Here is a 24,662-nt window from a genome sequence, read left to right as displayed (position 1 = left end):
ACCCAAAAGTTCACACCATGAACAAGCACTTGGCGAGAAAACGGAAAGAAGTACCTGTTGTGATGACCCTACAGCGACTGCAGTCTAAATCTCAACTAAACTACCAAGTCTAAACTGAGAGACAAGTCAATTTAACTCCATCTCATATTTTGGTTGTACAAGTGCATCTTTTTCAATTATACCATGTTAAACAGTTCATACTACCTAACCAGGACTGACTGGAAAAATTAATGAAATGGGGGGGGACATACTTTTTGGATTTTATGAGTTAATAAATCACCTCCACCTCATCTTACTATGGAGCCACAAGGGAGCTGTAGAAAAAGCCAGCGTTGGCCTTTTAGTACAAATCTAGAGTGACACTTAAACCCAGGAGGCCCCGGGGCCAGGTTCTCTTTTTGAAGTGACTGCTTCGTGTTGGAAATTCAATCGATTGACTACAAAAGGGCACAAAAGGATCAGAAAAACACTTAAAAAGACGACAAAGGCAATCAAAGTAATGACAATGAGATGCACAGCAACTAAAAAATACCCTAAAAAGATGACAAAGAGCCCAAAAATAACTACAACAAGACACAAAATCCAGTAAAATGAGGAGTAACTACCCAGTATCCACAAATATTCATGAATCCCATCATCCATATCCTTCAGAGATACATACATAAAGAGAGCAAGAGAAGAAAAGAGAATAGACCAGTACCAGATCATGAAATTGATTCTGGAAATAGAAATTCAAGAGCAAACCATATAAGACAGTCACTGTTTTAGATGGATCAGTTTACCTGAGCTCAGTCTGTGTCATTATTTTCTCCATCGTATGATTTACCGTATTTGTTAAGGTATGAATGAATGAATGCTCATTTTTTCAGATCCATGAATTTTTCCCTGGTGAAAACGCAAATCTGGAGTAACTGAAAATCATTTCGTAGATGTGACCTTTTGCCTGGAAAAATTGTCAAAATTGAGTGAGAAATTCATTTTTAGTTTTGCTATTTAGTTACACGCTTTGGAGAAATTACTCAGACATTGTTCTGCTTTCTTCTGTCAGTTATAGTATAAGTGAAATCGTTATTTTTTTTCTTAAGTCAAACTTGATACGATGATAAGATGCGATCTTTACTGAGGATTCCCTTTTTTTTCAGGCTCTATTTTCCCCCCGACATTTTTGAACAGTTAATACAGTTGGATCCTCTGATTGTTATATTTGTATTTCAAATGAAGATAGACTTTTTCAGGTGGGGTAATTTTACCGGTTTATTTCAACCCACGTAGGCTTCAGAGGGTTTATATATATATGTGTGTGTGTGTGTGTGTGTGTGTGTGTGTGTGTGTGTGTGTGTGTGTGTGTGTGTGTGTGTGTGTGTGTGTATGTTTGTGTGTGTGTGGCTGTAGTGACAGAGGACAACTGATTTACTGAGAGTCTGTTAAGATATGTGGCTCTGATATGGCAGCTGGCCCGGCCATCGCTGAAATGACTGTTTTTTAGTGCGTCTTGCAGTGATTGAGAGGGTTGCCGTAGTGATAAGTGGGTTGCCCTGGTGATAAGCATTCTGCCTATTGACAGGACAGGAGAGGGTTCGATAAGAAATCTGTCCAGTTTTATCTGCAGTAGCTGTTGACACCTGTGTCTTTGCTGCTCCTGTTTTTTGTTCTCATTGCTCTCACCGCTATATCATTTTACTCTTTCCATCTGTTCTTTTTTTTTTTTTTTACGATCTGGCCTTCTTCATTTTATCATCTCTTCTCTTCTTCTCTGCTCTATTCTCTCATCATTTTTGTTCCCCTTCCCCGCTGGTCCTCTTCTCTTCTTCCTCCTTTCTTTACCGATGATGTTATTAGACAGGGGGACAAGGACGGCAAGACTCTGATTGAGTCTGATTGGTCATACTCAGGTCACCTCCTGGTCAGCATTGCATTGTGCACACACGCGCACATAGCACACACACACACACATACACACGCACACACACGCGCACACGCGCACACACACACACACACGCACGCACGCACGCACGCACGCACGCACGCACGCACGCACGCACGCACGCACGCACGCACGCACGCACACACACACACACACACACACACACACACACACACACACACACACACACACACACACACACACACACACAGTGTCTAGTGTCACCAGTGTCTTTGCTTTGACAGAGGCTTCAGACTCTGTCCAATCAATTTAGTACTTGCTCAGCTGAAGACATGCACTAGTAATCAGTGTAACCATCACTGTGTTTGAACTCTGCCTCTTTGTCTGACTGTTTGATTGGAGTGACTGTGCTTAAATGCAAGTGTGTTACTGTGTTACTGTGTGTTTGAGAGAGATTGAGTTTGAGGTCTCTCTTTGTGTGCATTTCTTTTCACTCGGTGGTAGTGTGTGTGTGTGTGTGTGTGTTCCTGCTCTTCCACTCTTATTGTCGAGGTTGTTACGTGCCTTGTGTTTTAACTGAAGGGACGAGAGTCGGCCATGAATCCTAAGTTTGCTTTCCTCCCCAACCCCCTCTCTCAATCCATCACTATATCCTTGTCTCTCTGTCTTCCTCATCCTCTTCCTCTTGGTCCCCACTCCCTGGTTGTATGTAGAGGTACCCATGGCAACTCTGAGCCCAGCCAAAGTGACAGTAATGGAGGGGGAGAACGTGCTGCTGTCCTGTACGACCTCCGGCGTGCCTTCACCTGAGCTGATATGGAACATGGCACTGGTCACCAATTATGTGGTAAGACTACACATGCACGTGCATGAAAATCCAGACTATGGTCCAGACCATGGTTCAAGTCTTTTTCTTTGTGACATTATTTACATTTAATCTGATTAGTTTTGGTTCCACATTGAACTAAAATTAGCTTATTAAATGATTATTTAATCAAGGGAAAAACTTGATAACTGATTAATTGTCTCTGTCCTTTTCGATTTAAGAGATTTGCCAGTTTCAACTTTTCAAATGATGATTTTTTAAAAGTTGAAGTTTTTATCATATACACTCAGTTTATTAGGTAAACCTGGCTAAAACCAATACAGCTCACACAACAGCACTTCAATAAATCCTGTATCCTGAAGGTTATAATGTTCAGGAGTTGTTGAAGGCGATGTTCAGGGCTGTACTTTGAGGTGCTGTTGAATTTGATTTCACTTCCAGGTGTTTCTACTGTCTCCTCATTTGTATAAATACAGTGGAACAACAGGAGTCTCTGTGAAATGCTTCTTGCTTCTATATATATATATGTTGTGTTTACACACTCAGATCGAGACATCGGGCCAGATTTCAGGGCTGCGACTGTCCAACCTGTCGTCGCTGGATCACAACAGCAAGATCAGCTGCACGGCTGAGAACATTGTCGGAGAGAAGGAGTCCTCTGTGCTGCTGGATATACTTTGTAGGTTCACCCCGTGGCACAGTGCCCTAGTTGTATGTAGATGAATGTGTCAAAGTGTGTCTCTGTGTAGTAAAACAGAGAGTTAAAAGCACGAGAAGACTGTTCTTCTCATGTTTTAATCTGAGGTTCTGCATGCTGTTTTTTTCCTCTGGATTTCTGCCTTGCTTTATCTTGTTTTATGTCTTTTGGGGTTTGTGCTGTAATCTCTCCATTCTCTCCACTTCCTTCAGTTCCTCCCAAAATCAATAAGCTGGGGGATGCAATCCCAGACCATCACTGGTGCATCCCCTTCAGTGTGGCAGGTACGAGACCAATAATCCTTTCATTGTACTTTGCTGTTGTTTTCCTGTGTCATCACAGTAATGACTACATACACAAAGAATACTGACTAATGAAATCCGAGTGTCTATTTAGTCTCATCTTTAAACTTTTCCAGGAAACCCAGAGCCGCAGTTTAAATGGTTTCTGGATGACAGGGCGGTGATGGAGGACAGCTACATAACGACCATGATCCATGACATCACAGACCGGGAGTACCATGGCTGCCTGCAGCTGGACAGCCCCACACACCTCTACAACGGGAAGTACAGGCTGTTGGTTACAAATAAATATGGGTCAGACGAGAGGGAGGTGGAGGCCCACTTCATGCACGAGCCCTGGGATGGTGAGGACTTTTCATATTGTTTTGATCCAGACCAGTTATATGTAGCACAAGATCTATTTCTTTTAAAATCAATATTTAACATTAACCAAAAGCACATAACTTGAAATCATTGATGACAGAAAATGTATTCGCAACTGTTTTTATTATCAGTTGATTCATTCTCAGGCTACATTCAAAGTATAAACTTCTCAGATGTGTGGATTTGCTTCTTCTTTTCTCGCACCTCATTGTTTATCCTCTGACTGTGACCCTGTCACTGTCGAACATTTCTATTCTGTAAATGTGAAGCGCTTTTATCTGTGTCTGAAGACTTTCACTTGCATCGGTTTTTAAAGCAGCATGATGTTATTTCACATCTTCAATATGATCACAGAATTTATATATTTCTAAGTTGTGCATGTGTTAATTATGAAAGGTTAACTGTTGGCATGAAAGCGTTATTCCATATGGAAATTATTGCAATTATTTTTTGTTATCAGATGGACTGCTTTTTTTATGAAAAGGAAGAAAGTCAGTTGTGCGCTGGTTAAAACCATTAATAGGAAAACATCAACAGTATCTGCACCTTGGAATAAAGTATCTATATCGTTACTGGACTTACTCTTGAACTGGTTATATTAGAAAATATATAAGTATATATAAGACATAACTGATCAAACTCACCATCAGCAGACTGAGAGGAAAAAGTGAAAGACTAATTTCTAATATTTCTTTAGAGCTTTAATCTACTGTGCAGGTACAATCTATGTGATATTTGACCAAGGGTAACATTTTTATCAGATTTGATCTTTCTCTCTCTCTTTCTTGTCATGATGTGTAGGGACTGAGAAGGACCCATTTTATTATGGTGCGTAAAATAACTTTTCATAACTAAATTTTTTAATCTAACATGTCAGATTTAGTGTCAGTGCTTTTTCGAGACACGTTTTTTATAATGTTTAACATCTCATCAGTCTGTTGTGTCTGTGTCATCAGTCTGTTTTTGTGAGGAGCATATCAAGAATTTACTGTTTGATTTTTTGGATATGTTTAAAACCAATTTTTTCTTGTGTCTTTCTCCAACACCTTCTCCTTCCTGCAGAAGTAACCACAGGTACTGGTCTTAACTGTGTCTTGTATTTACTCACTCCTAATCCCAAGCATCACTGTTTTGTTATACATCATTATATTGATATTGACTAAAGCCTGCCTTAGTTACTCTTGTAATGCCTGTCAAATGTTCATATACTTCCAGGGAACATAAACATTTTATCTCGATAACGTTGGCAGATTCACTAGCAGATTCTTAGTGATTATTGAAACAATGGGTCCATGATTGATGAGTCAGACGTAGAGAAAAGAGCCAACGGAGCTGGACAGAACGTCGAGAGTTAGTTTAAACTCTTGTGACATGTGGGCCAGTGTTATGTTGAAGTTTCTTTCCCGATCTGTGTCTTTCCCTGAACTTAGTATGTCAGGAGTGTTAACTTTGGAAGCTGATCTTCCAAAGATCAAAAGTCAAAGGTCAACGCAAATATTGTTGAAAATACACATTTTCCAAAAAAGCAGGGCTAGCGAGCTAATCTTAAGATTAGATTCGAAACAGAGAATGGTTATCCATTGTGTGATAAGTTGCAACATTAAGAGGTCATGAAGAAGTCTGAAAATTATATCATAGTTCAAAATGTCTCTTTATCCTATAGAACTATAGACACAACCTAAAGCTTAGAGACCATATGGTAGACTTGATGTCATCATGACATCACGGAAGTCAGAACAATCACATAGTATATAGATTTAACTATTTGTCATCGTGTGGTATGAATTCCATCTTGATGACGTTGTTACGAAATTACATTATTACAATATAAAACAATTCCCTAGATGAGATATATACATATATGAGTTATATGTGCAGGGAATGTATTGGAGCTGTTTTGCTCGAAATCAATACAATTTTTTCTTTTAGTATTTTTGGTTTTAGCATGTGTAAAATAATTTTCTTTTAATAAAACCACCATCCAAACCCTTTCACAAATGTTGAGTATTGGCCTGTGCACTTCACTTCGGTTTGCCTTGAATAGTGCAGCCTTGCTCTGCCTGGTTACAGTTACTAAGCTAAGATAGTACAATTGTGTGAAAATACCATAAAATACAAATACACGTTGAACTTACTTCACCGGCTGAGCAAGCTATTCAATATTACCAAAAGCAGATGACCAATGAATTATATATTATGCATATATTACACGGGTAGACAACTGACCTTCACTTGATCACACATCACTCCTTCAGTGGCTCTTCTCCTCTAATCTGCCCTCTCTCTCTCTTTCTCTCTCTCTCCCACACCTGCATAGAAGAGCCCCCTGTAGATCCACCTGAGGACAGAGTCGCTGTAAGTCCCGTCTCACCAGTGATTGCCTCTGTCAGTTGTTGACTTTGTCTGTCTGAAGTTACTGAATGAACACAACATAAAGATGCAGCAGTTGGCTACTTTAGAAAATCTGCCTCTCTTGGACAGAGATGCAAATACAGCTTGTGGCTTAGTATAGCTTATAGTTTCTGGTGTGTGGATTTTGGCTTTGGGAATTTTCTGTAGGTTTCTAACTCCACTTCTTCATGGTGCAGGTGTACGTGGTGGTGGGCATCGCTGCTGTAGCCTTCACTGGTTTCCTCCTCATGCTGGTTATTCTCAAGTTCGGAGGAAACTCCAAGTTTGGCATCAAAGGTAAGAATCCAGATTTTAATCTTAGTGGCCTTCGCCTTGTGAAGGAGGATGAGAACTTCAGGACCAATGCTGAATGGTTGCCATTGATGTTTGGATGTTCGGATGTGTAGATCAAAGTCTCACATGGAAATGGATAGCTTCATGGATACAATTGAAACACAATCAAAAGATTGGGCCCCTAACAACAAAATCAGAAACTGGAACTTGATATCACACCAGAACAGACACAAGTTTAAACACACTAAATAAACTTTATTGATTTTTTAAATGCTGATAAACTATAAAGCTGCTCACTTATAACTTGAGCTACACTTATGTAACATGATGCAGATTTTTAATCTACTATTTTACATTTTTGATGACTTATTCTGATACATGTAGTATTTATACATAAATACTACAAATTGCACCTTTAACTTCATTATGTAAAATACATGTTCAATTCCTTGACAAACATTTGCTGTGTTTTTTTTCTAACTGTTGCTGGAGTGACCTTCACTTTTAGCCTTGAGCATACAGTATATATTAACATTGTCCTCATAATGGTTATTTAATATCAGCAGTTGATCATCTTGAGGCTAAAATCTGAGTCCAGCTTTGTGTGTGATGTTCAGATTATTCCAGGAATTGATTGGGTTATTCAGAGTTGCATGCCACGCTGATCTCGTTTCACACACAGACCGCCACGTATCCATGAATCCATCCAGCTCAGGTGGAGACAGCTGCTGTGTGACGGAGTTTAATTTGGTCTCAGAACTGCTGGTGAATAACACGCATGTCGACTTAACCGAGCTGCTCTCGTCTTCTACATGTTGACGTGTAACTACTGTGGTCGTCATTGCTGAATTGACCCCTCCACCCCACCCCCACCCAACACACACACACACACACACACACACACACACACACACACACACACACACACACACACACACACACACACACACACACACACAGTGTCTAGTGTCACCAGTGTCTTTGCACACACCATTTATCTTGTTTGCCCCACTTTTCAAAAAATGACTTCTGCCATAGCTACAGTGTAACTAATCGTATTTAGTCTTTCAATTGATTTAACTGGCTCACTAGAACAGATTTGTGTTTTGCTTGTTTTGACATGTGGCTGATAATTTCTCATTCTTTGTGAACTAACGATAACCCTTCTGACCGACACTCCCATATCCACCCACTGCTCCAATTTCTAGAAACATAAAGTACATAGCCATGTTCATGCAGTTTTTTGGGGGTAAATTTAGATGTATTAAATGTGCAGCCAAATAACTGTGAGCTGACAGACTTTTGTATAATTTCAACTGGCTCATTTTTCATGTTGAAAAAAAAAATTCTGTGTGAAAATTCATATGATGGGTGTTTGAGCTATTTTCCATTCAGTTCACTTTTGTTTGGTTGACAGGGAATAATTGTGCATTCTCGATAAGTAATAAGTTACTCAAAATTCAACCTTCTGGGGAAGTCATTTCGTGCCGTTTAAAGATACAGTTGTTTCAGGAATAAATAACTTCTCTTGGCACCGTTTGAGAAATTAGCATTTGATGCAGTGAATGTCCACATTTGATATTCAAATGACCAAAGAAAAAAGTGAATGCAAATGTCGACACAAACCCAATAAATGTGTGTTTGCAAGAGTGTGTGTATATTTATGTGTGTGACACAAGGTCTCATCACTCAGGTGCAGTGTTTTGGCAGTGATTGATTTATGGCCCCTCAGAGACGACGAGTGAAAGACAGATGCAGCAGCTAGTATATGCATTTTGTGGAAATGTGTAGTCGACTTGTACTTCTATCTTTGTGAGGACCAAATTTGAGCATCATGGAGTGAGGACATTTTGGCTGTTCCTCACTTTGGGCTGTTTGAGGGTCAAGACTTGCCTTTAGGGTTCAGGTTAGAAATAGGTTTAGGTTAGGGTGAGGTATTTAAGCAATTGCACAACCTTCTAACTTGTGATAAGGAATCATACCGTCATTGTGAGTTCCCAATACACGACTGACTGGAGATGGGGGATCAACAGGAGAAAACCCTAACTGGTGCCCAAACTGCGTTTAATGATGAAACCACGCCAGAAGAGACACATTGAATCTGCTTTTTTTATCTGACAGAATGAGCTGGAAGAGGTGAAACGCTCCAGTTGACATCATACTTATTAAGAATAGAGAGCGGCTCAGACTGGACTTTTTTGTTCGAACCCGTCCAAGCCCGAGAGAAAACTAATTGAGCCTGACCTGAGCCTGAAGCTGCACTGACCTTGTGTGACCCTTTACCTCACCCACATGTTTATTGCTTGATTTCCGCTAAAACAGACATGTGCAATATAGAGAATCAAGGGCACCTCACCACTACATGTACCTTCACCCTATCCAAGTAAATGCATTATGTCCTTACTAAAGTAGGCGAACAAGAATGCCTGTGTGTCTTCTTTCTCTATTGGAGGTGAGTGAGGTTGCTCTAAAGAAAATGATTTATGTATATTCAGTATATATGTATGTTTCCTTGTCTCCCCACTCTTGCACATGTATGCACTTGTGTAGGATGTTAAGTCATACTACTGTTTTGCCCTCCTGATCGCCCCCCCGCTGAGTCTTCCTCCTCCACTCTTTCCACTGACAACTTCTCTCCCCATGCTTCGCATACCGTACATCCAGATGTATGTGCCCTGCAGCGTGTTGACACTGGGGCGAGTGTGTTGAGAGATACTGAGACCCAGTCAGAACGGAAGAGTCAGAGGAAAAGTTGGAGGGCTGCGAGTTAGCCAGAGCGGCAACAGTTATAAAACTCACTGTTTGCCCCTTACGTCTGCATATATGACACCGGACCAATGACCAAAGTCCAGAGAATATAATCGCAGATGGCAGCACGCTATCAGTGCTAATCTAAACCAAGCAGCACTTTGTCATGACAACACTTGTTTTCTCAATCATAAACATCCCTAAAGACACACACACACACACACACACATACACACGATCACAGGAAGTGCTGATGGTGAGGATAGACTTGGGTGCAGAAAGTGTGAAGAGAGCGCGTCAGGCCTTCTGCCATATTGGTCAGGTGTGCATTAGAGAGTCAGCCGGATACAGATGCTGCAATTCAACTCTGTCTGAAAATTGAGTCAAAAGATGTAGCTGATGCTTTAAAATTATTTATACTGACCCCCCCCTCATCAATAACATATGGGTACAGGTTCCCTCTACCACCACTATCTCCTCACTGATTCTTGTCACACAAATATAGGATTGTATGTTAGATAGCCACATTTTAGTTTTTGGCACACCAAATGGCAAGGCAGGAAACAGTGGGAAGCAAAACTAAAATGCAAAGAATATGCAGGGATGTGAACCAACAAACTGATAATGGAGAGTGGGGAGCTCAGAGACTGTAAACACAAAGGTGGGGGAGCAATATGACATAGGTGCAGCCAATCACAAAGGAGGGAAACTATATGCAAAGACAGGTAGTAAAGTAAGAGATGTTTCAAAGTAAAACAGGAAACAAGCAAATCAAAAAAGCCACCTATATAAAACCACAGTCCAAACACGAGGAGAAGTCCACACATGACTGGATCCGCCCCCTGGGTTCTTCCCTGATCCATACCACATCTGTTCACCAGGTTTTGGGGAAATCCATGCATTTGTTTTTGTATAATTTTGCTCACAAATTTACCATCAAGCAAACAGACCGGGGTGGAAACATAACCTCCTTGGCATCAGTGGAAATAATTTCGCAAGAGAAATCAAATCATGAATTACCTGCGCACATACACGTCTCGTCTGTCACACACAAGCTAAAGCGCCCAAATGTTTTCAGCTGCATAAATGGAAAATGAAAAATGATTCGGAGAGACTGAGAAAGCGAGAAAGAATGAGAGCACGGAAGCTGAAATAGGTCTGTTCGAAAGCCTAACAGGTTCCACAAAATTACACATAACGACCTTCCACAAAGTGACTGCAGACTCCTGAGAGGGAAAACACGTCTGACAAATGCAGTGCGGTGAGGGGAGGACGCAGCAGCATCTGTATGTGTTTGTGACCGCAAAGCACCTGTAAGAAAGGGGAGGCGCCAATATAAAGCTCAGAGCGAGAAGGACGTGTCAAGACAGGATTAAGAAAAGAGGGATTGAAGGTGAAACAGTAAATGTGAAGAGGGGAGGGAGGGAGGGAGGGAGGGAGGGAAAGAGAGAGAGAGAGAGAGAGAGAGAGAGAGAGAGAGAGAGAGAGAGAGAGAGAGAGAGAGAGTGCAAAAATTGACAATTTGCAATAAATGAGAGAGGGAGAGAGAGACAGCAACTTCATGTGTGAGTGTGTGTGTGTGTGTGAGAGAGAGGGAGAGACAGACAGAGAGAGAGGCAGATTTGAGAGAAAGCTGAAGTTAAAAAGCGAGATAGAGGAAGAGGAAAAGAAAAAGTGAGACGAAGCGTCCTCTCTTGTCTTCTTATCAATGATTCATCGTTAGCGCAGGTATCAGTTTTCTCCTTGTTTGGTGGGGTTGCAGCTCCTCTCTCTCTCTCTCTCTCTCTCTCTCTCTCTCTCTCTCTCTCTCTCTCTCTCTCTCTCTCTCTCTCTCGCTCACGTGCACACACAGCTCCTGGCTGCTGATCGATCGATACGACACCCTCAAGGTCAGCAGAGCTCCACTCCGAGGCTCTACTGAGCATGCTCATAATTTCTTCTTCTTCAGCTCCGACCTTAGAGCCATGACGCTCACATGCTCACACATCTTCTTTCAGCTCGCACTAAGCGTGTGTTTGACTTTAGTTTCAAGCCTCAACAATAACACACAACAAATACCAAATACCCGCCGCGTCTTTTCAGCCAATCGTAAACAAGACGGACATCTACAAGGTCAGCTGGGTGGGATGTTTGAATGAGGTCTACCACATTAAAGCTGCCGTGCGTTTTACTCTGACATTTCTTTTACAACTGTAACAAGTGGATTGCAGGTCAGTGGCTAAACAGCCTTAAGTCCTTACTACTCTGAGTCACTTTAGCGCTGCATCGGGACTAAAGACACCTGAACTACCATGGTGGTTTATGCAAAATCATTATGGACCTGAGGAGCTGGGTGCAAAGATGATGGACAGCTCAGTGTAGCAGCTTGTGCAGCTACACTGAAGAATAGTTACAGTAGCTTATTTGTACTTGTCCCCTTTTTTCTATGAAGCAATCATACAATCTGTGTCCTTAATACATTAATAGATTTAAGTTAACGGCTTATTTAATAATTACATATTTAAAATTTAATTATGAACCATACTGTGCCTTATGTTCACTAAATGCTCGATTAGGCTCTAGTCCCATGTGACCCTGGGGCATAGATGGATGGATAGATGGAAAGAAAAGAAAAGAAAGTGTCCTGCTGCTGTTTATTATTCCATTTTGTGTTCTGACACATACGGAAGAGTTTTGTTTGTTTGCTGGTTTCAACGTTCAGCGCTGCAGGGAGAAATGTCTAAACGCCGTTGGCAGATCCTGAGGGCAGTGATTGTTTGAAGTGCTCAGAAAATGGAAACGGCTCTTTTCCAAAGTGAAATGTTGCCTGAAGATCTTGTCTGTGCACTTTGGGCGACTGCAGCTTTTCTTTACAAAAAACATTTATAAGTGAAGATAAGTTTTTACTTCTTCTTACATTGACCTCTGGTGTGTGTACAACCCTGGAACTGGACAGATGTTAGAAATTCAGGTGTGGATTTAAAAAGATGTTTGATAGCTTGCAAAAAGGCTCAAGATCTTCATTTTCCGAAGGCCAGAAAATATCACATCTCTAATGTCAAGTTCTAGACTTGCAGAGACCAGTCCTCTACCTGATTGGCGGACCAGCCACTTACAATGTTTAGATTACAATATGCGATTTATAGTGTAAACCCTCTGGGATTATGATGAAACCTTTTGCATTAATGCTGTACCAGTACATTATGTACCAATCCTTGTATGTAGTTATTGGGAAATAAGTGGGGTAACAATTCGGGATGTCACAAAGAAGTTATATACCATTTACATCAGAATTAGCAGGTATTTCCAGGTTTATTTACAAGGGTAAACCCGTTAAAAAAGGAGATTCCCTATGCTTCTCAGTTTTAAGCAGATAAATGATGTTCTATGTCCTGTAAGCACCAGAAACTGAGAAACTACCTGACCTCTCCGTCACATTGTTTTATTTTACACGATAAAACAAAAATAAATTGCAGGTTCATGTTTCAATGCCTTTCATGACAGTTCGCCAAAAGAAGGTGCAGAGTCAGCATCTAGACAGCCAAAATAAAGAAGAGGAAGTTATTACATTCACCAAGGAGTCATGTGTCTCTATCACTACTGATCGGAGCCAGAACCTTGTCTACCGCAGAATCATCTGACCCCGGTGTGAACGCCAATTGTGTCCAATCCCATTACAGACAAAAAACAGATGTTAGTTGTTGTATTTTGACCAGTGGAAAAGGAGGCTTTATACTGATGTTATTTTAATTTACCTACTTTCTATCTACTCTATTATTAAAGGATATGAGGTTCTGATCTTCAATGTGAATGTTTTCAGGGAGGACGGAGTGATCACTTCTTATTCACCAGCATGTGGTGTGACTTTATGTCAAAATTACCATATTACCAACAAACAGGTAAACTACATTGTTCCTTTTTAATTTTAGGGTACACCAGGTTGTCATGGCTACCAGCGGTCTCTAAAGACTTATGGTCTTGCTGCTTTCTGCCTGTCATTGATGCACAGACATCATCTGCACTGGATGTGCCTGAATTTTGAATGTTGAATGTGCACTGTACTTGTACAGCATTGGAACAAAAGATTGCACCATAGATTCAAAGCAATTACGCCATACATTATGGGCTGTAATTTAAAGTGTCTCCCAATTTACTTGAGGCAACCAAACTGGGAAAATGTGCCAGCTGTTTCGCACATATTGCACTTCTGCAGAAATTGCGTCTAACTAAACTGATTATAGAACCTACACAAAAATAGTCGATAACAACATTTGACGATCATCTATATTGCTCCCCATGATTTTAGGAGGATATGAAAGCACCCATGTGTGGAATCAGACAACCCAAAGCCTTGATGGTCTATTTTGAAAATGTCAAGTGTTTGTGGACAGAGAACTGTTGGTGAATTGGCAGTGAACATCAGTTGGTCTCTGTCAGGGAGTTTATTGTGCGGCTGCACATAATTTCCTGTCTTGTATTGGTCAGTCTGACCTTTGCTAACAGTCAGAGCGGAAAAAATGAGATTGTTGAGACTGGGAGTGCAGTTTGGGAACAGGGCATTATGCATATGTACAGTTTGTGTGGGGCTCAGCTGAAATAATCACAGTGCAGCTGAGGATTAAGAATACATTTCCGTTTTGAAATATGAGTTTTGTAAATCTGATTATCCTCCACTTCAGACAGAAAGCACTTTACGATATTCAGTGTGACCCTTTTGTTTTTCCTGCTGATGGCCCATCTGCATATCAAGGAACAAAAATTGACTTTAAATGCATACAAGGAAAGCTGGGGGTCATAAACTCTCACACAGCACATGCACTCTTTACATACTGAACCATTTATTTAGGACACTGAAGACACCACAGTCTGGGATTGGAGGTTTTCTGGCGGCAGCTGTAATTTTATTAATGGAAATAATTTGTTTATGTTATTTTCAGATCAAACTCTGCCCCTTAGCACAGATCAAGCTAGAAAGAGTGGTTTGGCGGTCATGTAATAACTGGATAAACATCTCCATATGCTATAAAATAAGGGCTTTGATTGTTGGAAAGTATTTTATTAAAAAAACATTAGCAGGGCCATTTCTCAGTTGTATCCAGGTATTTTATTAGCAGCACTGCAAAGGTAATATCATCTTTGCCATTGTTTCTATTAAAAACACTTGAACTTATTGATCTGCCAGACCAAGACAATGATGTCATCAGTAACAGCAGAAAACAGTAGAGAATAGGGGAACAACTTTGTAACTCAGTTTTCTCAGAAACACAAAGATGTCTTTGCATTTAGCAGTGTAATTGTGTCGAATAAATAAAGGTGCAGTGTGTATATGTGGATTTAGAGGTGAAGCCTATTGAAATACAACTCTATCGATGTAAGTAAAAATGCCACGGCTTGTTCTATCCATTCTGGGCTAATGTTGAAACATGGAGATGTAATATGGTGGAAAGAGGACCTGCTCCTGAAGTAGATATAAATAGCTCATTCTAATGTAATATAATCTTTATCTATAAAATCTATAATATGAATATTAAACTAAAGAACTAAAGATTTCCATGAGACCTTTATGTGAGTGACAGTGTACATTTTTTCATGATGACCTGTAGATGAAGCGATTTAACGGTAATTTAAGTAATTGGCATATTGTTATAAGATAGATGAGTAAAATAAGATAATAAGATAGAACTTAGAGATAGATCTATAAATTAAAATGATGTAAAGTCTGATTACTCAAATGATCAAATATCCAAAAGCAGTGTTGCAAGAATTACTCTGTAAAAGTCATAGTACTGCAATACCAAATTATTTAGAACTACGCAGTCTTACCGATTCACCAAATTATATCCGTGCAGCTACATAAAAAAAATACATCATATAATTACATTATAATATTTGAGACATTAACACCTTAATAGTTCATCACTATTCACTGTAATATTGCCATTTAAATTGGGGCCGATATATATAATTACAAATGGAAAGATTTTCATACTGTGTGATACTGCATCTGAATCTGCATATACAAACTAGAGCTTTAGCGTTGACACTTATAGCAGTCAGAGTAAAGCCCCTTACATTACTTTCCCACCAGTGTCTCATTGTTGCTGCCTTCAGTCCGATTCCTAGTACTGTTGTAAGTTAAGAAAAGGAAACGTTAATTTGTTGTTCTTTCTGGTAACGTAAATTGTACCTCTTTGCGTGAAGAGGTTATCAAGTCACTGCTGAAGTCAAAAGGCTGAAGTGTAGTTACAAGTCATCAGTCTCGAGGTTAAGACGTCTTTGTCTATTCAGGCAACTTGAATCAAAAGTCTTCAGCTAAAAGTCGTCAGATGAGTGAGCGTTGTCGTGCGAGACCGTTTGTGTGTGTCAACATTTACTCCGTGTTGTCTGTAGTGTGCGTCGTGCCAGCCGAATGTTTTTCCTCGTACAGTCTGATTATGTGCGTTGTTCAAGTCCTCCGTGGTCCCTCAGTAAATGTCAGGGCTTTCAGAGACTGTGTACATGTTGCATCAATGTGGCGTTTTCTTGGCAGCACAGTGGATGTGGGTCTATGTTAATGAGGCTTACAGCTATCGATCAGCAGCTAGTCCTGCTGCATTCAGGCAGATACCCGAGACACACACACACACACACACTCAGAGATACACAAGTGAAGTTTTCCGAAATATGTATGAGAGTTGGTTAAGATGTCAATATGATTTACGGTGTCTGGCTGCTTTTGTGTTGTATTTCTGTGCATGTGTGCAGCCTTTACTACACAGCAGAGAGAGAGGGAGAAAGGGAGGGAGGGGGTGGGGGGGTGGAGAGTGAGCGATTGGAACAGCACTACAACAGATAGAGGCTTATTGATGGATTAATTGATTGTTGGCCTGTCCAGACTGTGCCAGGATGCCTCAGTCTTCTTGGCCCTGTCTTCCCATCACTGCCTAATGCTAAGGTCAGCAGCTCGGTTCTGCAGCGTGTGTGTGTGTGTGTGTGTGTTTGTGTGTGTAGGGGAGATGGGGAATAGTAGGGGGGATGAGTGACAGGGTAAAAGGAGGAGTGCGATAGATGGAGAGGGAATAAAATACAAAGAATCAATGCTAGGGAGGAGAGAGAAGAAGAAAGTAAGCTCCCAGTTTTGACTTGTGTCTGTGTGACAGGCAAAACGTCACTCACGGTTGTTTTTTTGTGTTGCCTCATGTTCGTACCTGTTATGGCTCACAGTCTTAATTTGCAGAACAGCCTCGTACTCAGACTCTTTGCATTGTTACCTAGAAGCTTCAGAGTCTGTGTGCTGTTTCCTGACGGCTGTTTTTATGTTTCTGGAGGTTTCACTTGATGGTCCAGAGCCAACTACGATTTTGCTGAGCGGTTTGTCTTAAGCCGACTCAACCACTCAGCCAAACAAGCAGCAGGGAACAAAACAACCAACACATTTCCTGAAAACCTGCTGAGTAAACCAACAGATGTGCAGTCAAAATGAACTAATCATTTCTGTTTCCTCTAGCTACCTAGCCTGACGTTGTCATACTCATTATTCTAGTCAGAATATGAGTCTGAGACCGCTCCATTGGGCTGTGATTATGGGGCGTGTTTCAACAGAACCAGGAAACAAAATGCCTCTTCGCTCAATTGGATAGACCTACAACCAATCAGAGCAACGTAGTATGTGACGTATGTCAAGCGACGCATAGTTGTTGTCAGTTGTCTGTTTCACGAGTTTATTAACTCTCTAAATAAATCAATGGAACTGCTGCTAATGCCGCTCGTATATCCACCGGAGGCAAAGCCCCCAGGAAGCAGCTGAAGACCAGGGCTGCTCGTGAGATCCCCGGCCGCCGGCGGCGTGAAGAAGCCCGCTACGGATCTCTCTCAGAGCCTCGCGACCGGCCGGGGACCGCGTCCGGCCCGGGACCGCGACCGGCCCGGGACCGCGACCGGCCCGGGACCGAGGCTCTGAGAGAGATCCGTCCCTACCAGAAATCCACGGAGCTGCTGATCCGCACGCTGCGCTGTAGAGCTCTGCTGTCATGGCTCTGCAGGAGCCAGCGAAGAGGAGAAACGGCAGCTAATCGTTTTACACTTCCTTGTTGCTCCAACATTAACTACAACAGCGTCCCAACTTGTGTCTTTTTTGTCTCATATGTGCTGAGGAGCGTAGCTCTCTTTTTATTTATATGACTGCTTGTGTGGTTGCAGCATCGGGGCCAGCTGATAAATTAAACTTTTTATGAATCCCGTAGGAGGACGGCAAAAACATCTGTTCGATCTACAAATGCCTTGATCACGTTCCTCTGTTCCTCTTTCAAAATGAATGCGCTGTCGATGTCTGCTGGAACAGACTCGATGGCAGCATCTACACATCTCAGCTCTGCAGGCAGCGCTTTCTGGTGACGTGGTTGATTACGTCACTCTAGATCCTCTGTCAATCACCGTATAAAGCCCGCCCTGACCATTTGATTGGTCCGATCAGCTCCTGATCGGCCATAGTTTCTCCCCAACGGAGCGACTCCAGACCGAACTTCCCGAGCAACAAATGTTGTGGGCGGGGCTAAGTTCGTCTGGCACCCAGGCTACTAGCTACCAGTACTGAGCCTATGAATGCAGGTCACGTGGAAAATGATCCAAAGACTCGTACCCGAAAGTACGAATCGGGAAATGAACGAATCACTTCTGTTTCTTTGACTGAGCCTATGCAACAGTCCAGATGCGCAGCCACGAGAAAATGAATGAATCTCTCTTTGAGAGGACTCGTTACTCCCGAGTCCTTGTAAGGATTCGTTCAAAATGAACGAATCGTTCACAAACGACACATCACTACTGCTTACTGCTTCTACCTTTGCGTGTTATATGGTGTTTGTGGACTGACAATGTAATAGCATTCACACTTGTGTTTAATGTTACCACAATGAGTCCCAGAACCAGTTACCCTGCTCGTGTCCCAGTTCCCCTAGTCGTGTCCCTTTTTGTCTAATTGATCACAATCCCACCACAATGCGTCTATGGTGCATTTACCCCTGAAGCCTCTGGACAAACACGATCGGATTACAATCCAAGAGTCTGAGTGAGGATTACTGCGAGGTCATTGTTTCTGACATTGGAGATCAGGCACAACCAAGCAAATTCACAAATAAATGTATGTGCAAATTAGAAATTTAGTAATGCTGATGTAGTATATAATATAATAAATATATAGTGAGGTCCAAGTTATGTCTTTTTGTATCTTTTTTATTAATAAAGGATTAAAATAAGACATAAGTTGATAACATAACATAAGTGGAAGAAGAGGATAATATTTGGGCAGTGTGAGGGAACAAAGTGAGAAAATGTGTGTGTGTGTTTGTCTGTGTGTGTGTGTATGTGTAATTTGGAAGTGGCGAGGGACGACAATGGGAGGATGATTATGTGTGAAAAACAGGGTAAATCTGGGTTTTGTGAAAATTGGAGAGAAAGATCAACAAATGAATGCAACAGACTGAAAGAAAATGTGACAAGAAGAAAGAAAGCCTTCAGTTTGTGTGGGTCTGTGAGTCTGACAGAGACGGAGCGTACGAAACAGAAGACGACAGCCGACAGTCCTGATTGTTTTTCTTCATGCACAGACACACGCTCATGTGTCTTTTGCGGAACCACTGAACGCTTCCCATGGGACAGGACACACTGTTCAGCAGCAGAGAACAGCCAGTTGGATTTATTACTGTTTCTTAACATCCAGTTCAGGGTGCGGTGCCAAGACCAGAGATTCTGCTGAGCTGTCCAGGGTTTTTCTTCGCTGACCTAAGACAACACAGAAAATATTCACAACCCAGCAAGACTCAGCCTGAAGCTGACGTGCCGAGAAAAACAAATGTATGTCCTGAGAAAACGCTGATTAGACACACAGAAGGTTTACAGACGGAAGTCAAAGAGCGTGTTTGTGTAGAGCTGAAATGTAAAAATTAGTAATCTTCATCACTCATTCTTTCACACAAATGTTTTTTTCAGAATCCCCTTTTGAAATCAGCCTAAGCGGTTACAGATATGTGATTTTCTTATTTTTACAATTTCGAATAAATTCATTTGTCCATTTCTTTTCTTTATAACCTAATGATCAATCCAAGAGACGTAGGTAGTTCACATATTTGAAAAACCAGAAAAAGTACCTTAATTATAAACAAAAAATTGTAAACTCACTTTGAAGGCCCTTTCGTTTCAAATTTTTAAAGCAGATTACTATTGTATTATTCTTTTTTTTAATAAATAAATAATAATGGCTTTATTAAAACGCAATCTTCCGATGCTGTGAGCAACACTGAGCAACAGGCGTCACTTCTGTGTCAACTACTTATAGTTTTGACAAATGGTCTGTGGTTGTGTGTGTGTGTGTTTGTGTGTGAGTGTGTGTGTGTGTGCGCGCACTTGTCAGAAGGTCTGTAGCGTGACATGGTTGACTTCCGTAGCCCATTGCATGCTGTTGCCATAGCAACCCGCGTCATTGCCAACCTGCGCTGCTCCAAAACTAAAACCAAATCATTATCACTAGCTGAGTCTGTGAGAGGAGTGAATCACCACCTTCAGACACACACATAGACACAAACACACACACAATACGACACCTGGGACCAACTTAAGTCAGCAGTCGAGACTTGAGACGGGAGCAGACAAAAGACGTAAAATCCTAAAGTTGTGTTCATTTCTGCAGCTTGCTGCCCCAAGCTGAGAGATTGTTTGCCCCATTTACTGGCTTTGTTCATGAAGTGAGTCATGGAATGAAAAAGATTGTTCACTCCTCCTACGTGGACTCACAATGATTGGCAGCCAGTCGTGACGTTCGTACGGATTTATGTGGATGAGATTTTAATTTAAAATCAGGTGGGGTTTGCTGCTAGAAGATACTGAGCAGCGTAAACCTTTCACTTCTGATGCCAAGATGTGTTTGTCTTATCAAACATAATAAAAGCAAGTTTAACCACAGCCTTTAAAAAGGTGCTGTCTCCAAAAAGGTGTGTTGAGGAAAAAGATGTGTGAATGCTGGGACCAATACTGTGTAAATTCATATAAAAGAAGAAAGAAGGTAGAAAAGGGTAAAAGCAGTTTTGTTTGGCTCAGTCCTCTGAAAAATAAAACTGATGATTATCTGTAGCTCATTTTATATTTCTTGTGCCTGTTCCAAATATGCCTGAAAGTTTACCTGTGGCAATGCTGGTGGCAGCTTTCTTTCTGAATAACTATAAGAGTGACCTGGGGTTATGGAGATGCAGCAAGTGAAGCCCTGCTGTGGGACTGCGGGCCTCGTCCCCGCTGCTGCACAAAGAGCTGTTCACCTGTTTATTCAAAGTTCAGTGGACTCAGAATGCAAAACCACAATAGGAGAATCCTTTCTTGTTGCTGTAGCTGTGAATGTGCTGTTGTTGTGAACAATCCCCTTTAGCTGCAGCGGCTACAGAGCACTGATCGCCTGTTTATTCAAATTGTATGAATATCGAACGGATTGCATGTTCATACACATGCGAAGACTGAAGCCGATTACATGAACAGCTTTCGACATATACGAGCCACACAGAGATTTCTGGAATTGTAAGATGGATAAAACCCCAACTTAAGGGCTTGATGGGAGATGAAGTAGTTGAGCAAGTCTACACCACACAAATCCCCAGTCTAGTTCCAGTAATGCTCTGTCTGTGATGCCTGTGCTGCAACCGACTTCTAGTTTGTTTTCCTACTTCAGTTCAGTCCACAGAAATGATGTCCCTGACTTGTGTTGCTTTATGGAATCTATAATAAATATGTTCATATTAGTTTATGTTCCAGTCAAAAGCAGCGAGAAGTTGGACTTTGACCCAGTTCTTGGTTTGTTCGATGCTCAAACCATCATATGAGGTGGTGAAACCGACTTCACGCGCTGTCTGACATCTACAATAAATACATATGTTTATATTAGTGGATGTTCTAGTCTTAAACTGTCATTTTCTGGGCTGATAAATATATTTTTGAGGTACAGAAGTTGGTTCCTGACCCACTTCTGGCTTTGTTAAATGCATTAACCACCGCATGCATGGAAACCTTCTGCGATTCCAATAGACTGTGTTAAATGAATTCCTCTGCTGTGTCCTGGGATTGTTAATACACTAAGCTTCCGCTGTGTGCACACACACAGTATCCAGCTGATTCATTGTATGTTATAGTCCAGGTACAAACAAGAGGCTCATAGGAGTCTTTGGTGGATGGTTATTAGGCCACTATGTGACAGCAGTGCAGCGAGGAATCTCAAGAAACTCTCCTCAGGGAGGTCAAACTGTGGAGTTACTGTCTGTACAGTCGCTGCCTCGTGCAGGTAAAGTGAGTATTAGTGAGGAGTTTGTTGCTTTTTGTCTTGTTTACTCTTCGTCTGCTGCCAATCTGCAAATTTCTGCACAGAACAGAAATGACAAAGCCAGCTTAAGGGGAAAAGCAAGTTGTTGTTTTTGGCTCGTCTCACCCCGTCCTCTATCATAAAGTGTCAGCTGCCTGGAATGGTTTTCTCCTTTACATTCCTGTCCTGACAGACGTCTCAGCCACTACTTCCCTGCTCTGACTTTATTTCCACCCTGCAAGCTTAATGATTACACATCCCTCTTCTCCAGACCTGCAGCAGCAGGGCTGATATTGTTCTGGGACGGGATGTAATAGGCACGTTTTCAGTTGCTGTGTGATTAAACGCAATCTGGATGCATCCCCCAGTATTGCATGTAAAATCATTTGTGCTGTTTTTCGCTATAAGCAATCACTGATTCTAATAGAGGATGAGCATCTCTGCTGTCCCACACTCTCCTAACCTGTGTTTTTTGTATATCAGCTAGAAGAGTAGCAGTAGTTATGTCAATCTAAGAGAAGGATTATACTCCAGTACATGCAGAATTATAATAGATGAGGCATACAGTCTCTGTAAGAAAAATTCAATTTTGTCCTTGTGTGTCGCGACAAAAAAGCGTGATACAAGCTACATTCACCTGGAAAATTCCTTTTATTCTCTTTTTACCTTACCTCCATCCTCCTCGGTTTGTTTAGCAAGACATGGCTTGTTTTTCTTTTTCAGACTAATTCTGGCAACAGGTTGTTTTTTTAGTCTTTTTGGTGACATTTCTCCTTTTCCTCTCCGATATTTGGAATGCATTTGAACCCTAATGCCAGATTCAGCGCAGAGATTTTATTTCCTTTGGCCGCCTCAGCTTCTGTCGTTAACAGACAGGTTGGTAGTGTGCACATTATCCTCCGACACAGATCAGGCTGTTGTGTTTGGCAGCCACAGAATCTCCCAGTCACAAACCAGGGGCTGGTCTCAGCCTTTCATTTCTGTTTTGATCATCTTTTATGAATCGTTCGAGTGTCTTTGCTGACAGAGGTGCCTCAGAGAGTTGGATATGTTGAACAGGCCTTTGTGTTCTCTGCTAGGACGTACTGGGTGTGGACATGTCCATTGATTGGGTTTTGGTGAGATGGCTGAGGGCTATAAAGTGAAGTTCAAATGCTTATATGATCAATATGTTTATTGCTCATGCTTTGATAAAAGGTCACTCCAATCCTACTGTGAGTAAATTGTTTTTTTTTATAATCATTTTACTGGGAAGGTGCTCTGTAAAGGATATCTCATGTTAAATAGAAGTGACTGAGGCCTTTGCTACATAACTGATAAATAATGATGCTTGATAATGTCACACAGAGATGGTGTCCAGAGGTTGATAACCAGATTAACAACTGGGGACATTGATGTATTAGGTCCTTATATATCGATATCTAATGAATAGCAATATTGATCTGTTTTTGTAGATAAGATAAAGGAAACATATTTTTAGACATTTGGGTGCTACTCTAAAATTCATGGTGATTGCAATTTGTATGTTCATAGCCGCAGTTATTCTACCTGTATTTTCAGTCACTACATTGTGTTTTATTTGCAGACATAACCACAAAAAAGTCTGTTGCTGCGCTGATGTGAATAACATGGCTAATACACTTAACCTCTGTTCTAATACTAGACTTTATTCAAGCTGGAGAAACGATACAAGGTTATTAAAATATAGCTGTATTTGAAAGACCAAGTAAGACTTTAGTATTAAAAGGTCTAAATGTATGTATATTTCTTATAAGTATAGCAAAAATACTTGTGTTCTTTCTCCATCTTAAACATCACAAAAACTACTAACACTAAGCAACAATTATCTCTGTTGTACTGACACTACCAGCAGCTAGACCTCTCCTGATGTTATTATTATTTCTATTATTATTATTATAATTTTGACAGTTTTCTTACGTTAAAGTTGTTTTGCCTTTTGTTATTGTTTATTTTTTTTATGTGTTTCCCTTCAGGCTGTGTTATGTTTCAGAACATCCCAGTGGAGGTGGTCTCACGCTAACGGAGATGGACACACAAGAAAGAGAGAAAGATTGCTTATGTGTGTGTGTGTACGAGTGCATGTGTGTGTATTTGTGTGTGGGATGAGAGAGAGTGGGGGAGAAACTAGGTGCAAGGACATGGATAATGGCAGAAGATAAAGGAAAGAGATCCTACCACAAAACAAAAAAAAACATAAATAAAGGAAGTGGGCTCTGTGGGGGGTGGCAGGATTTTGCAAACACTCACACTACCAACACACACACACACACACACACACACACTCACACACACACACACACACACACACACACACACACACACACACACACACACACACACACACACACACATCAGTGGTCCGACATAGTCTTCATAATAAACCTCTCAAGGTAGAAGAAGCAGGTAGAGCGCTGGTAATGCAGCAGCCTGATCAACCAATCAGAGAGATTCTTCAGAGACATATAAAAGCCTCCCATTGGATGAATTATTCAGATCAGAGGGACAGAGACAACCATTAACCTACATCTTCCCCAAATACACACAAGCGTCCCACCTCCATCAATCTATACACAGACATACACAGACATTGCTGCTGAGTGCCTTACGTTAACCCCCCTAGTACCTGGTGAATGCCATAAAAACATTTCTTCATGCACACTACACAACACTAGCTTTGTAAACAATGCTGTGTTCAGGGTCTTGTTTGAATTCACCCTGCATAATCATACCAGACGCAAAAAAACCCTCAACATTCAGCCACTGTACCGGCTCTGTGCTACTGGCGACCTGAGAACAACAGAGCAGGTCAGGCCGAGGAGCTGTCGAGACTCAGCAAACAGAGAAAC

At 41.2% G+C, this 24,662-nt stretch overlaps 1 protein-coding gene across 1 annotated transcript in view; it reads left to right on the top strand.

Annotated features, from left to right (window-relative positions):
* ntrk2a (neurotrophic tyrosine kinase, receptor, type 2a) overlaps positions 1-24,662 on the top strand; it is a 74,242-nt gene that overhangs the window by 11,783 nt on the left and 37,797 nt on the right. The window contains exons 6-13 of the mRNA XM_061071856.1: positions 2,599-2,732; positions 3,258-3,390; positions 3,621-3,692; positions 3,827-4,054; positions 4,875-4,901; positions 5,136-5,147; positions 6,391-6,428; positions 6,662-6,761. Coding sequence (XP_060927839.1) covers positions 2,599-2,732; positions 3,258-3,390; positions 3,621-3,692; positions 3,827-4,054; positions 4,875-4,901; positions 5,136-5,147; positions 6,391-6,428; positions 6,662-6,761 — 744 coding nt within the window. The remainder of the gene's footprint in view (positions 1-2,598; positions 2,733-3,257; positions 3,391-3,620; positions 3,693-3,826; positions 4,055-4,874; positions 4,902-5,135; positions 5,148-6,390; positions 6,429-6,661; positions 6,762-24,662) is intronic.

The sequence above is a fragment of the Limanda limanda genome, chromosome 5 (genome assembly GCF_963576545.1).
Source record: "Limanda limanda chromosome 5, fLimLim1.1, whole genome shotgun sequence".
Lineage (NCBI taxonomy): Eukaryota > Metazoa > Chordata > Actinopteri > Pleuronectiformes > Pleuronectidae > Limanda > Limanda limanda.
The sequence above is the reverse complement of the archived record's forward strand: the minus strand, read 5'-3'. Positions and strand labels throughout refer to the sequence as shown.